The sequence below is a fragment of the Barbus barbus genome (genome assembly GCF_936440315.1).
Source record: "Barbus barbus genome assembly, chromosome: 20".
Taxonomy (NCBI): domain Eukaryota; kingdom Metazoa; phylum Chordata; class Actinopteri; order Cypriniformes; family Cyprinidae; genus Barbus; species Barbus barbus.
This window is the reverse complement of record NC_136748.1, coordinates 13,514,907-13,530,805: the sequence shown is the minus strand read 5'-3', so window position 1 is coordinate 13,530,805 and position 15,899 is coordinate 13,514,907. Positions and strand designations below refer to the sequence as shown.

The window sequence follows — 15,899 nt, the reverse complement described above, 5'->3', positions numbered from 1 at the left end:
GAAAAGGAATTCAATGGCATGGATACTGGATGAAAACACAAGCTTAGATGTGACTTTACCTTTAAAGACCAGTAGATGGCAATCTTACCTCATTATGGGTGTACATATGTTTTGGTGCATTGCTTATATTTTCTATTTTTTTCTCACCACCATTCTTGCTCTAACTGTTACCTGTAAAGAGTGGCAGTGAAGTCCTTCCCTGAAGGTAAACCTGCTCTGACACGCCTTAGCTCAGTCACAAACAATCTTTCATTGCTATAAAAATATAAGCGTTTCAAATAAAATGCTTGTGTTAAATTAAAATAGTTTAATAGCAAATAAAAAAACAATGATAATTTCAATATCTAATAGGTTTTACAACATTTATATAAATCCTGAAATCCAATGTTTCATTGCATAATGTCTCTGTTGTTTACTTGAGCTTTGCTGGGCGGTGTGTGAGTTGGAGGAAGAGCTGCTCTGACAGCTCAATAAGTCATTTTGAGGCCAATGTGCTGAAGTTTTCCGGGTCTGAGTTAGGGAAAGAGGACGAAACATTACATTTTCAACGCCCATATCTCGTTATATGGGTCAGATAACTGGATTTTATCGAGCTATGTTTTGCTAATCGAGAGAGCTAACTGCTGCATAACACAAAAACAAACGCGTAATTTTCGCTTCATTTAGGGACAGAAAGGTTTGTTTTTACTACGTTTTGTTTATTTTAAGAGCTCATGTCGCATGCTAGTGGTGATTAAATTATTGAAACCACGATGGCAGTGAAGGTAAGTTTTGGCACAACACTGGGATAAACACTGCTAATCAAATGACTGTGGCGCATCTGTCTCATACAAACTACAGACAAACGATAATTCATGTTGCATCGTTGCACTTTGGAGACTACTTTAGTGTACTTTATTAATGGACTGTATATTTAAGTAAAATTACCACCCGGTTAAAATAGGTTGTATTACAACAAGAGTTGTATTTCTATTAAACGAATTCTAACGTTCATTAGTTTAGCAAGAGGTTACAGGTAATTTCACTGATTTGAACTGTATCGTACACTGTTTGCAAAACCAGTACCTATGCCCTATTCCTAAATTAATTCTATTGAGTCAGGCCTTGTTAATTTAAATACTGGTAAATATGTAAAGTACAACATAAGTGTGTGGCAAGTTCATAAACACAAAATAGCGTTTTTATTCAAATGAAGTATAGAGCATTTTCAACATTCTAAACTGAACACAGCTAGTCGTTCTTTCCAAACCTGCTATTCTGCTTTATGTGGTGTATGTTTCCACACTATAAAAAAAAACAATATTGTGACTTTATAATGTCCAATCAGAGTTGATACTGTAAACATTTTGAAAAGAGTACTTGCACTAGTTCATTGAGCAGTTCTATTGTTTACTACTGTACTGTGCAGCATAGCTGCTTTTCTTCATGATCTGAATTGATATTGTAGTTGACCTTTTCAGAGTAATTTAATCTCTGTTTATCATAGAGTATAATGTAAAAAGATTTTATTTGACATTTATTTGTATAAGACTTTATCTGATGCATCAATTTTCCTCCCTCTAATGATGTCCACATTTTTAATGGGGCCCTTGCCCACATTCCTTGACATTTCTGATGGGCTCTTGTGCACAAAATCATTGATTGGTACTTCTCACTTGCAGTCTTTCCTGCTGTGTTGACTTTGCAAATCGAAACACACACATTTTGAAAGTATATTGTAGATACTCAGATTTTAGAGTATGAGATAAATTAGCATTATTGTAATATTCATTCATAATTTTGAAATTTTACAAAACCACAAAATAATCATACTTGGGAGGGGGGGGGGGGGGGGGGGGTGATTTGACAATAACCATAAAGATCAGTTAGATTAAATGATTAAAATAGTTAAATTGGTTACATTTATTTAAAAGAGAGAGAAAGAGTGAGCAGATTGGCTAATTGTATTATGAAAGGCTGTACTTAAAGTTTGTGCATGTGTCTTATGTATTATCTTTTAGGTATTAGTACTAAAAATGTAGTATAACTGAGAAGAGTTTTGAAAAATCATCACTTAAAACTTGCTGTATCTCAAAACCTAGTGAGCTGCATTTGTAGCATTCATGGACATTATATACAGGTTCTGAATCATCTGGGTACATATATACACAAACAGTCAGCAGACTCAAAACCCACCTCAAAATACTGTCTAGGTAGGCACCTCACTAGCTGACAATGAGACAGGCATTTTGTGTCGTCTGTGAACAGGAACATGGTGCATCCTGTCAGGAACAGAACCAAAGGGAACATGTCATTCAGTGTACAGTGGGTTGGTCAGCATTATCATTCAAGCACGTCCTTTTGATATGGATAAACACTGGAAGCTGAGCTTGGTTAGAGGTTGTTTGACACAGGAAACCAGTTTTAATGTTTTGGTTTACATGTTGGCTGTGTTGTGTGATGGCTGGTCATGCGGATGAGCCCTCAAATGTGGAAATGAGTTTATAAAATCTTCCAGCATTTAGTACGATGAAAAGGTAACATTTATTCTAATGGTGACACATTTTCTAATGTATACAAATTGGTGACAAATATTTAAAGGTGACAAATATTCTAATGTATTTCATTAGAATATTTTAATTTGGGATCTGTGTGCATGCAGTAGCAAAAATGGACGTGTTTATATTATTCTTGGAGCAGATGAGGAAGCTTATCTTTATTTGTATAATCTCATACAGTATAAAGTTACACGTGTAACATCTACATAGAGATGTGTTAGTCCTTTTCAGTTTCAAAACACAGAGGTGAAAGTTTTAGCCATGCCACACTGAAATATTCATGCAGTTACTGTTCTATGTTACCCATAAGTTTTCTGTGTTCAGGCTCAGGTATTATATGACTTCACCGCTGAGCCTGGCAACACTGAGCTGTCTGTTCAAGAAGGAGAAATACTCACGGTCACTAACCAGGTGAGCTTCAGCATCAGAACTAATGTCTCAAGACAGGCACTTGGCTATAGACAATATAAAGAAAATGTTATATATGAAGTACCATAAAAAAATGGGATAAGTAAGATTTTTTCATTTTTGATTTGTGAAAGAAATTAATACATTAAGCTACAATGTATTAAATTGATCAAAAGTGACAGTAAAGACTGCTGCATCACGGTTTCCAAAAAACATTGTGGAAGCAGCATGACTATTTTCAACATTAATAATAATAAATGTTTCTTGAGCAGCAAATCAGCATATTAGAATGATTTCTGAAGGATCATGTGACACTGAAGACTGCAGTAATGATGCTGAAAATTCAGCTTTGCCATCACAGAAACAAATTCAATTGTAAAATATATTTAAAAAGAAAATAATTATTTTAAAAGGTAAAAGTATTTCACAATATTACTGTTACTGTTGGTATTTGTAATGTAATTCAAAAATCTTACAATCTTACAGATCCCAAACTTTTAAATTATATATATATATAATTTTCCCCCTCTGTTTTGCTGTGTTTTATGTAGAATGTAGGTGGTGGCTGGATAGAGGCTCGGAATTCCAGAGGAAATGTAGGCCTGGTGCCCGAGGACTATATTCAGGTTAAAAAATAAATAAAAATACCCTAATCATCAGCTTTGTTTTCAATTTCACTTCTTTATACAGAGCATTAGATGAAATTGTGTGTGATTATTTTCGAACGCTAGAGAGGGGAAGGACAAAATGAAAGCAAACTTCTGATTATCTAGACCACATAAGTGAACATAGTGTTATTCTGTTTGCTGAGCTGATATACTAAAACTTGTCCAATGATTTTTTTTTTTTTTTCTTGTTTTTCCAGTAGTTTCACATCATTGAATGTGTGTGTGTTTCCTGAGTTGCATCCTAATTAGAAGATGAAAAATGTAATTGATTAAAGGTTTAATTAGGTGTTTGGCATACTTTTACTCCAGATTCTGTGCAGTAGGTCTATCTTTATACCATAATTACCAAGATGTTTAACATATTCACACTGTGGGCTTCCTGACATTTGAATGATTTTTTTAGTCATTGATTCATATGGAGGGAAAGTTTGAGTTATGTAAGCATGGACTGCAAAAGCCATGGACTGGATATGAAAAAATATACATTGTTTCATATTTTATGAATTTTTTCCTAACAGGCTGTTTTTTCATGGATATATTTATGTGCCTATTATTATGTTTTGCAGATCAACCCTGGTTCCACACAAGCATCAGTCACGCAGTACATTGATGCTCAGAATCAAGGTTACAACAGCAGTTCAGCAAACACTCAGGTACCACATCAACTACCACAGAATCTTTGTTCATAATCTCACATTTGGAGAAGTTGTGGTGAGCATGTCCTGTATGAAGTAGCTCAAATGTCTGAAATCTTAAAATATGAGTATCTGCATGCTCCTCAGTTCCTCAAAAGAAATGTAAAACAGGCCTCAGTAAAAATAAATAGCCACAACCAGCAAAAAATCCACTATTCAAATAGCAGTTTTGCTTCCTCGTTTTCACAGCCAACGTTTACTAGAAATCCACACTCATTTAAGGAGAGTTCTGGTGAGCATAATATGCACAAAGGCCCTATGTGTCATCTGCAGTTGAAATCCATTTCCTGTGAAAGCAGGAGAATGAGAGTAAATGGGCCTCATTATAGCTCAGGACATTAGGCATGAGGAACTGTCTCTCTTTCTCTCTCTTGTTCTCTCTGAGGCTGTTTCTCTAGTAGGCTTTCAGATGTTCACACTTTGTGTTGTGCACATCGACATTGTGCATGCAATAGTGTTTAAATGCTTAGCCATGTTTAGCAGTTTGCATATAGATAAGAAGTGAGATCCATCTCTCCATTAAACATTAAACTAAACCATTAAACAAGCTCACCATCTGTAGACATTTTTGGCAGAATTTTAGAAAAACTAAATTCAGGACAATACCTAATTTTTTATTTATTTTTTTTAACCAATGAAATAGTCACTACCAGTACAAATTTGGACACAATTGTAAATTCCTCATGATCTTAATAGCCTTTTGTTTTAAAAAAGTTTGTGCTTAAATACTTGGTATTACTCATGTAGACAAATATAAACACATGAAATTTCTTTACGAAATCAAAATTTAAATTTTTTAAATATTTTAGATATTTATTTGTTACTTTATTATTTTTAGCTTTGTTACTTATTTCTTTTTACTCGGGAATTAGTTAGTGTAAAGGAAACGTAGGTAAAATAGTAGATATAATAGTTGTCACGATATTGCCATTCTTCCATTTGTGTTATTTCATTGTTTTGTATAATTATAAAAAGTTTACAACTAATAATATTAAAGAGTAATTAAGTGTGTCCAGAATGGACTGGTACTGTGTTTTTGTGTGATCATTTAAAAAAAAAAGATGCTTAAATTATAGAATTAATTATATATCAATAATAACAATTATTATTAAATAACTAGTAAGGGTTATTAAATTATTTGGTTTTATGAGTAAATTCAATTCCATTCGGCAGTAGATTTAACTGTACACATTGGATGGCCATATACTGAGTTTACCTCTATGAGATGAAGCCCTTGCAAGAAATTGAGCAAATGGTACAAGTGGTGAAATGATGCATCTAACGACTTAATGTTTCCATCAGCCTTCAATGACTCGGTGACATTTAGAGTGATCCACAACACCAAAAGTTCTAATAACAATAAACACATGAGTAATGTTGTGCTCAGGGAAAATTGGTATAGACGGTCTAAATTGGTGAGGCCAGGAAGCGAGACAAATGGTTTTGCGTGACTGGAAGTTAGTTTTTAGCAGCGTCAAGGTCAGGTCTATTGATGGAATTGGCCATTAAGTCTTAGACTAATGGACAGAGTTGGACTCAAGAGCCTTTGGCCTTTTAGTTCTTAAAGCACATCTAGGCCTTTTGTGGCAGATTTGAGAGAACTATATTTTTATACCATATATTCAATTAATTTGTGACCATTGGCCATTTATACAAGAAGAGAAACTCATATATTGTTGTCATTGACTTTTTCATTATGAGTGAACATAATAATGGTTTCTGCAAACATTTTATACGTTTTATGAATCTTAATAAAGAGAGGATATTTTGTGCTGTTTTTAGTGTGATTCATGAAAGTAACCTTTAAAATAGCAGGGCAATTCTCATTATTGCTGCTTTTACACTGTTAATTCAAATAATGTTTCTAATTCGTTCCATAACATGTGCTTATACTGAGTGAGTACATATTAAGATCATGTACAGTAGTAAAACAACTAAAATACCAGCAAGAACTAATCGTTTCATGCTTTAAGGCAAATGTTAAAGTGGAGTATGTGTTATTAGTAATCTTGAAAAATATCTTTACAGGAATATCTTTAGCACTGAAATATCAACACTGCATTGGTTTTAGGGGACATTGGCCTGTCTGTTTTGTATGTTATGGGTCAGACATGGTGTCATGGGGCGAATGGAGACACACAAGCAAATATTATGTGAGAATTTGAATATGAACAAGGCAGCAGCATTTTGTTTATATGGCCAACCCAGCAAGAGTGAATCGCTGTAATCTAGTTGCAACGTATGATTGATATTTATGGAACTTATAAAAGGAAGTGGGTGGAAGGAAGAACCTGATGTTCCTTAAACTGTAGTGAATTTGGTTATTCATCATTTGAGCAGACACTTGATATTAAAATGGGTCAATCAAGGAATAGTTCCAGAACAGGGATCGGTAGGGGATTGTCGGAAAAAGCTGATAGAATCCACTTTAAACTTAAAATAACAACGTGTATAATTTAGGCAACCTCAATACCTATAAAATGGCAAAGCAAATGTCTTGAGGGGTCAGCATGGATGTAGATTTGTTCAAAAGAATGATTTAATGTTGTATTTTATGTGCCTGTAGGGGGTTAACGGGAATGAGGCTTGTACTGTCACGACATGGTCCAACAATAACCCTGCGGACAACTGGAACTATGCTGAACAGGAACCAGCAGGCAATAATGGTAAGTGTAAAATATTTACAGTACAACCTCCATTAAACATTTATGATTATCTGTCTATATATCTACACTTCTGTTCCAAAGTAAGATATTTATCCAAAGAAATTAATACTTGAATAATGAATACATGACTAACCAGTAGAAATTTGTCAACCGGTAGATCGTCTCTAACGCAGTTACAGGCTCACGCGACATTACTGTGCTATGTTGTCTATTGTTTGCATGTGATTTTAATCATTGCTGTTTAAAAACAAGGTGTAAAATACTTAAGTCATTTTACTTAATTACTTTACTTAAGTATTATTTTGGGGGATTTTTACTTTATTCAAGTACAGTTTAAACTACTTGTACTTTTACTTGATTACATTTCTGAAGAAAAATCAGTACTTTTTATTCCTTACAATTTTATTTCAACTTAAAAAGTACATTACATTTTTATTTTATCTTATGCACATTAAATATGGTAAACGGAAGCTCAAAAGTGCATGCTTCACTTGAGAATCAATGAACATTGTTTTCACGCATCAAGCACACAGTTCTACTTCAGTTATGACTTGCATCATGTAAATGTCTCTGTTCAGAAGTTCACCATCAAATCTGAGGAAGCATGTTGAGGTAGCAAAGTTGTTTTCCCCCAAAACAGTTTATTCATTATTCTTTCTGTTTTGATAGAGCCATTAGCTGTGTAATATATTGTGATGAAAATTTAAATATAAATGGGGAAGTCGTGGCCTAATGGTTAGAGAGTCGGACTCGTAATCCAAAGGTTGCGGGTTCGAGTCTCAGGTCCGGCAGGGATTGTAGGTGGGGCAGTGAATGTCCAGCGCTCTCTCCACCTTCAATACCACGACTGAGTAGCCCTTGAGCAAGGCACCGAACCCCCAACTGCTCCCCGGGCGCCGCAGCATAAATGGCTACCCACTGCTCCGGGTGTGTGTATGTTCACTGCTGTGTGTGTGCACGTTGGATGGGTTAAATGCAGAGCACGAATTCCAAGTATGGGTCACCATACTTGGCAGTATGTCACTTCACACTAATTAATATTTTTGTGGGAATTATTATTATGTTTTTATTAAATTACAAATATCCAAAAAAAGTGTTTAAATGAACATAAATGTTTACTTAATTGTAATTCATGTTGTGATGTTCTTACCAGGTAGTGGATAAGTTGTTTTAATAATGCCATTATGTAACGCATTAAGTAGGAATTTGGACTCTCAATGAATATTGTTTTAATCTTAATTATTACATGATTTGCTCATTAATTCATATTCTATATTATTCACTAATAATTATGTAGCGATATTTTCTGAGAAAAAGCCCAAATAAAAATGCCCCAAATAAACAATTAAAAGATTAATTATCCTTTTAGACAGTGACGTAGACAACACAAAAAAGTGCCTTTCATAACGTTAATGTTGTATGTTTTAATTCTATGACTCTCCTCATTAATTCAGCCCGTTCTTGCATTCTGTCTGGAATATGTTTCTAACCTCTTCATCACATTTTTATTAAAAGGTTGTATGAGTTACTGTCATATTCACTTTGTGTAGTTTTTGAAGTGTAATTTTTGGACGTCCCATACTTGTCTTATAAGAAGAGAGATTATTTAGTTTAGATGATTTAGATCTTAGTTTGTGTTCATCTGATAAATAAAAGTATATATATATGTGTGTGTGTGTGGCGAGCGCACTGGCACCGTTGTACTGTGGTTGCCGTCGCATCATCCAAGTGGTGGTTGAGGAGAGCCCCCACATGATTGTAAAGCACTTTGGGTGTACAGCAATACACAATAAAGCGCTATATAAATGCATCATTCATTCATTCGGGATGGCATGAGGGTGGAAAGGCTGAAGTTTCATTTTAATCCCTTTCCCTGCAATTTTGTGTGTGTGTGTGTGTGTGTGTGTGTTCCGCTGTGCTGAATTTTAATTATCGCTGCACTAGATATGTGTTTGACCTGTGCCCTCTCATTTTGTTCCGTTTTCTCCCTTTAACCAAACTTCTGTATATCTGTCAGAAAAAAAAAAGTACTTCTAATTTTTTAATACTTTCGTACAATTTAAATTAGTACTTTTTTACTTTTACTCAAGTATGTTTTTGGCCAGATACTTGTACTTTTAATTGAGTAAAAGTTTCACTGAGTAACTTTACTTTCACTTGAGTAAAATTTGAGTACTTTTTACACCTCTGGTGACGTATTTGTTATTAGGGCACATGTTATAACAGAAGCATCTCATCAGCAATGTTGCTGAGGCACTGTCTACAGCATGTGGGATATGTTGTCTCTGTTATCTGCTTTGTTATAAGAACTTTGAAATTTCTCTTACAGCATACCATAGATAAAGTCATAAATAAGCCCTTTATGTACTTTAGGTAGCCAAGTACTGTATGTGGAAGTAAGTGGATCTTTTCATTAGTATGGTATAGTGATCACTACAGTTGTCTTTACAGCTGAGTTGTTCTGAAACATGCTTCCCAAAGCGAGAGCGGTATATTCACATTTGCACAAGGAAGCAGAACCTTTTCTGGCCCCTCCATATGCATTCCAGTATGAATACCCTTGTGAAAAAGAAGTACACCTTAGCATACTCATAACAAATTGTGCATTATGGACATAATTCATAATTGCTTCAACTGTCTTTTTGGAATATGGTTAAAATGCATTGCTGGATCTTCTGAATCATCATCTTGGAACACAAAGGTTCTCTTGTATGGCCTCCTTGTATAAGTAGGATATATTACTGTAAGCAGGAAAAAGGATGTTAGTTATGTTAATACTTTTGAAAAATGTAAATGTATTTTGTGTAAAAATTGTGTTGGTATTATGATATACACCAAAATTTAGTTTTTCAGTCTGCTATTTACTGTACGTGATGGTGATTGTTGTGTCATGTGACTGTAGGTTCTGTCTATTCCTTTGATGAGGAATGGGACGATGATTCCGATGATGGAAAGTCGACAGTCGGTTATGGAGGTTCACAGATGGAAGAGGGTGGAACCATGCAGAGGGGCGGGGGTCCCTCTACTATGAAAATATCCCTCAATAAGTAATGTTTTAGTTTTGATAACTGCCAATATTAATATTTCATTAATAAAATAAACTTTAACTTTTAAACAATTTTCCCATCTTTTCCCATAGGTTTCCAGGGTTCTCCAAGACCCCAAATCCAGAGGTGTATTTGCTTACCAAGAACATAGCTAAAGGAAATGACAAACTTCCAATTTATGTAAGTTATTTGTCTTTGTTATGTGATTTGATCCCATGTCTGAAGATTGAATAGATAGGTAGTTATTCTTGGTAACAGAACAATGAAACAACCTTGGGTTCGTTTTAAGTGGTATGATGAATGGATACATTAACATGTTTCTGATTCTTTGAGAAAAAAGCTGAATGTTTATTTTGCAGACGGGTGAGGTGGGTCCAGTATGGTTGTATCCACAAATTCAGTTAGATTGTGTAGTGGCTGATCCCAAAAAGGGGTCAAAAATGTACGGCCTGAAGAGCTACATCGAATACCAGATCACACCTAATGTAAGTTCCTTTGAAGCACCTCTCAGGACTGCTTAAAAATATTGGCTTACTGCAATTGTTTTACTAACGGGTCTTGGTTTATTTTTATGTTTAACTATTTTTGCAGACTACAAACAGACCGGTCAATCACAGATACAAACACTTTGACTGGTTATATGAGAGGCTCGTAGAGAAGTTTGCCTGTGGTCTGCCAATCCCATGTCTACCTGACAAACAAGTTACAGGTGAGCAAAGCAAAAACGTTTAGCGATATCTCTGGTCACTTTAGAAAAGCTTCTTGTTTTTTTTAATAGTCACCAATAAAAAGTTTTTTTGCCTGGTAGACTTCCTATCATCTGTCTTCTGTTATTTCTTTAGGCCGATTTGAAGAGGAATTTATCAAAATACGCATGGAACGCCTGCAGGGCTGGATGTCCCGCATGTGCCGGCATCCGGTGATCTCAAACAGTGAAGTTTTCCAGCTCTTCCTTAACTACAAAGATGAGAAGGTGCGTTTTGTTTAAATATGTAAAATAGTAATGGACATGTAGTTTTATATACTGAGTTAAATACATAGTCAGACAATAGATATTACAGCTTGAAGAGCTGTTCTGTTTGCTGATTTTGAGATCACATCCTTTAGAAGTGTGTTATATATTAACTTTGACTAGAGAATAGTTAAGTTCAGCATGGCAGTTGTGTGTGTGTGTGTGTGTGTGTGTGGGAGTGTTGTAAGTCATGTTTTATTTGTTTCTTTTAGGAGTGGAAACTAGGGAAGCGGAAAGCAGAGAAAGATGAAATAGTTGGAGTGAAAATCTTTTCCACCATAGATCCAGAGCTCCCAGAGTTAGATCCTGGTCAAGTGTGAGATAATAAATAACTCCCTTAATTACATTTTTCTAAAATTAATTCAGTTAATTTTTAATTCATTGTTTTTAATTATATAAAAATTATTTTAATATGAATAATAATTAAAAATTGTTGTAATTACGGTCAATTAATTTGGTCAGTTATATATAAATACAGTATATACTGCCATTCAAACGTTTGGGGTCAGTAAGATTTTTCTTTTTAAAAATGACTAATGACTATTATGTTATATTAATATAAAATTATATTTTAAAAAAATGCTGCTCTTTTGGGTTCTAATTATCTAAGAATCCTGAGGGGGGAAAAAATACACACATACTGTGTGTGTGTGTGTGTATATATATATATATATATATATATATATATATATATATATGTATATATATGCAACCTGGTTGAGCACAACAGACATGTTTCTTTCTAAAACATTAAATCTTACCAACCCAAAATTACATGTTGCATTATATTATATATTGTTTTATAATTTTTCATGATGTAATATATATTTTTAATAAAAACATGGTCTTATCTGATATGATTGTAGGGAGCAGAAGTATGAAATGTACAGCCAATTTACTAGATCTATGGACAACAGTGTTAAAGAATTACTGGCTGTTGGGCATCTTCACTGGAAGAGATGTACAGGCCGTGAGTTTGCAGACTATATTTCCACAGTAACTCTATATGTAATCAAGTACAGTCAAATAGTATATGTAGATTATTTCATTACTGTTACTGTATTGTGATTTGTTCATAGTAAAAATCTTCTGTTTTTAAACCGACAGCATTACAAAAGGAGTATCGGCAGATTGGAAAAGCATTTCAGAACCTATCATCGGTTTTCAACACTAGTGCATACCCAAGTAGGAAACTGGAGCTTTGTTCATTAAAATGCTCTCATAGACATAAAATATTTTTGATTACCTAATGATTATCTAATCATGTTTTGTTGATGTGTTATTTGTGCCTTATTTTAAGGGGAATCAACTCTGACGGAAGCATTGAGTGCAACAGGAAAAACGTACGAGGAAATAGCAGAACTCGTTGCAGGACAGGTATCAGAAGTACAATATTTCCTCACATGAATTCTTCAACAAACCGTTCAGTCCTTGAACCTCTACCAGTGTCATTTACTCATCATTAGCAAGTTTCCTCACATCCTGTGCTGTTGATAGAATTGTAACCACAAGGCTACCCAGTGATAGTAACATCCATGATCGCATTATCCATGAGTTTAAACATTTGTTTCAATAAGATAACATTTGTTTTTCAGCCAAAAAAAGATCTACACTTCCTGATGGAGACAAACAACGAATACAAGGGATTACTGGGCTGCTTCCCTGACACAATAGCAGTTCACAAGGTATAAACCATTCCCCCTTTGCCTTTCAACATTTAGTGTTTTAGGTTTTTTGTCTTTAACTTTTTTATATATATATATATATATATATATATTTAAACAATTTTTCCCATCAGGCTGCCATTGATAAAGTAAAAGAGGCTGATCATTTGGTGACGTTGAATAAGATTTGCCAACAAGATAAACACATTATGGAAAAAAACCTCAGCACCATGTCTTATGCATTGCAAGGTACATTAATAAAGTGTTGTCTATCAGTGAAAGACCCTTTGTCACGGTGGTCTTTTATAAGTGCAACTGTGTGCTTAATTGTAGTGTTTGTCACACACATGTAATCTTAGACTTGCCATCTGTTTCTCTAGCGGAGATGAATCACTTCCATAGCAACCGTATCTATGACTACAACAGACTCATGCAATTCTACCTGGAGGAACAGGTGAAATTCTATGAAACGGTGAGTGGTGGGATTCTAGTTTGCATGGGCACCATAAACATGACATATGTAATGCAACATACTATGTATGCAATGTTCTTGTGTGTTCTGATTGGATAGATCGCTGAAAAGCTGAAGAAAGCGCTTGGTCAGTATTCCACCATATGAGGACTCTCTAAACAGCAATACTCATTTAACTGTGGAACATCAAAAAAGGATGCTGCTTTTGCTTTTTTTAATGCTAATTCACAATTAACCATCTTGTTTCCACAAAATTCTGTATTGTTGCATTGTATCATATATAAAATATAGGTTATAAGGGAACAATGTTAGATGTGCAAATCATCATTCACCAAATATTTTGTTCACAGAAACAAGTGAAATACAAACTTTAACTGTTACTTGAGCTAATGTAACACTCCCCGATGTTAAAAGAATAGTTCATGCAAAAATGAAAATTTTCTAAAACAAATTGCTTTCAAGGTGTAGATGAGTTTGTTTCATCATCAGAATTGATTTGGAGAAATTCAGCATTACAGTATATCACTTGCTTTTACTTCACAAGTCATTAATTGATGGACTGGAGTCCATTTGTGGATTATTGTGTTGGTTTTATCAGCTGTTTGGACTCTTATTCTGATGGCACCCATTCACTACAGAAGATCCATTGGTGGACAAGTGATATACGGCTAAATTTCTTCAAATCTGAGAGTTATTAAATTTTCAGCAAATTTTCATTTATGAGTGAACTGTGAACATTTAAATTTTCTCTGTGTAAATTGAAGTCTCTCAGGGACGCGTTCACTTAGACTGGGCCTTCTAAACCAAATGAGTTTATTAACATCTTAAATTGTCTGACATGATTTTATTTTCTTGTAGTACAGTATGTGAAATTAAATATGTCAGATATTTAGAAGTGGTATCTATTGAATAAAATAAATTTGTCTTTGACATTGTCTTTTACCTGTGGTAAAATGTTCTATGCAAAGCAAAACTAAAAATGTCTCTTCGTCACACTCTGTGTATAAAATGTTTTTAACTAGCCCTCCAGTGTGTAATAAATCTGTCTTTATACCTTTCCAAGTCTGTGAGGAGAGTTGTGATGGCCATGAATGCTCTGCATTTTTTGGCCTAGTGTCAAAATTTATTTTGCAGATCTAGCAAGAGCACACAAATATGTTTTTTGGAAAAGATGGTAGAAATATCCAGTATTTATGCTAGCTCAGGGTCAGTTTGTTCACTTTGAAAGAGGAAACAAATCTTTGGCTTTTGAGGGAAGATGAGGAAATGAGCATGATGACCTCAGTGTGGAAGGAAACACTTTCTCCTCAGATTCTGTTTCCTTCCCTTAAACATGTGGTGGCTCATTTTCATTTTTTGACTAGAAGGAGTCATTATTTGATCTTTCTTCTGGGACTTTGTAGTGCAAATAATCATCAAATCATGTGATGCCCCTCAAAACCTCTTTTATTTCAGTGCCACATTCATTTGCTGTCTGTCCCACCCTTCCTGTTAGTGTGTGATAGGCAGAAACAGTCTTTATGGATGGTGCAGATATGTTTATCTCATTATAAAGTACAAACTGAAAACTATAAAAACTGAAAAAGACATTTGATGTATTTTTATTTACAAAATGTAAACAATGTTGTGAAACATACATTTAGGCGTTACAAGGCTGTACAATTTGAGATTATTTGAGGCCCTGTTACCACTGAATTACTGAGGCTTAAACAGCAAACATATTTGCATGTGCCACATGTGGTAGGATATCTATTAATAGAGCTTTCTCAATGCTCTCAAGAAATACAGAGGATGGCTGCAATAAACCTCTTAACATAATACAATTCTTATTAACAATAACCTTACAACTATTAAACTTTTTATATATATATATATATATATATATATATATATATATATAAATTATTTTTTTAATAATCAAGATTAATGATCAAGTTTTAAACATTATTTAGAATTTTTCAATTATTAAGAATTGATTTTATTTCAAGAAAAAAAAATGGATGAAAAGGTTTTTCATAAGGGGATAGTTCAGTATGTTGGCAACCAAATAGTTGACAATAGCCATTTTCTTCCCTAGTATTAAAAACTAGGGAAGTCGATGGCTACCGTCCAACTGTTTGCTTACCAACATTCTTCAAAATTTATTTTGTTGCATTTAACAGAAAAAAGAGACTCGTACAGGTTTGGAAAAGTGGAAGATGAGTAAATGATGGCAGAATTTAAATTTTTGAGTGAATTATCCCTTTAATGCAACTGGTCACATGACTTCTTTAAAAACATAATCTTAAAAAAAAAAACTGAATATTTCTAGCCAAAAAATGTATAACAGTAAAACAAGTGTGTATCAAAATTATATTATGTTCTGAATTATTTCTAATTAATAATGATTATCCAAATCAAATAATAATAAAAAAATTGTACAAACAAAATATTATCCATGGTAATCTAGTAATGCGTGATGTTTTATAATTTGCTTATGTTAGTTACATTGAATGCTTCAGTAAGGGAAAGGAAAGGGAAGTGGTGTGTGGCCAAGTATGGTGACCCATACTCTGAATTTGTGCTCTGCATTTATCCCATCCAAGGGTACACACAGTAGTGAACACACACCCGGAGCAGTGAACAGCCAATGCTGCAGCGCCCAGGGAGCAGTTGGGGGTTTGTTGCCTTGCTCAAGGGTCTCACCTCAGTCGTGGTATTTAGGGTGGAGAAAGTGTTGGTTCCCTATCT

The 15,899-nt window shown here is 34.3% G+C and overlaps 1 protein-coding gene across 1 annotated transcript; it reads left to right on the top strand.

The window, feature by feature from the left end:
* The first annotated feature begins 243 nt into the window (after positions 1–243).
* LOC306886653 (sorting nexin-9-like) lies at positions 244–14,749 on the top strand. Its single transcript, XM_079443945.1, has 18 exons — positions 244–764; positions 2,862–2,948; positions 3,497–3,571; positions 4,180–4,266; positions 6,875–6,974; positions 9,877–10,021; positions 10,114–10,201; positions 10,381–10,506; positions 10,613–10,730; positions 10,864–10,994; positions 11,246–11,349; positions 11,900–12,003; positions 12,141–12,218; positions 12,334–12,410; positions 12,629–12,718; positions 12,832–12,946; positions 13,078–13,169; positions 13,269–14,749. Exons 1-18 carry the CDS (start codon positions 753–755, stop codon positions 13,314–13,316), a joined length of 1,677 nt encoding a protein of 558 aa, XP_079300071.1. The 5' UTR covers positions 244–752; the 3' UTR covers positions 13,317–14,749.
* Positions 14,750–15,899: the final 1,150 nt, after the last annotated feature.

Excerpts from the sequence above, each read along its gene's own strand:
- LOC306886653 (XM_079443945.1), top strand. Across the intron at positions 2,949-3,496 it reads TACTCACGGTCACTAACCAG|AATGTAGGTGGTGGCTGGAT; the intron begins GTGAGCTTCAGC and ends TGTTTTATGTAG. Across the intron at positions 10,731-10,863 it reads ACCTGACAAACAAGTTACAG|GCCGATTTGAAGAGGAATTT; the intron begins GTGAGCAAAGCA and ends TTATTTCTTTAG.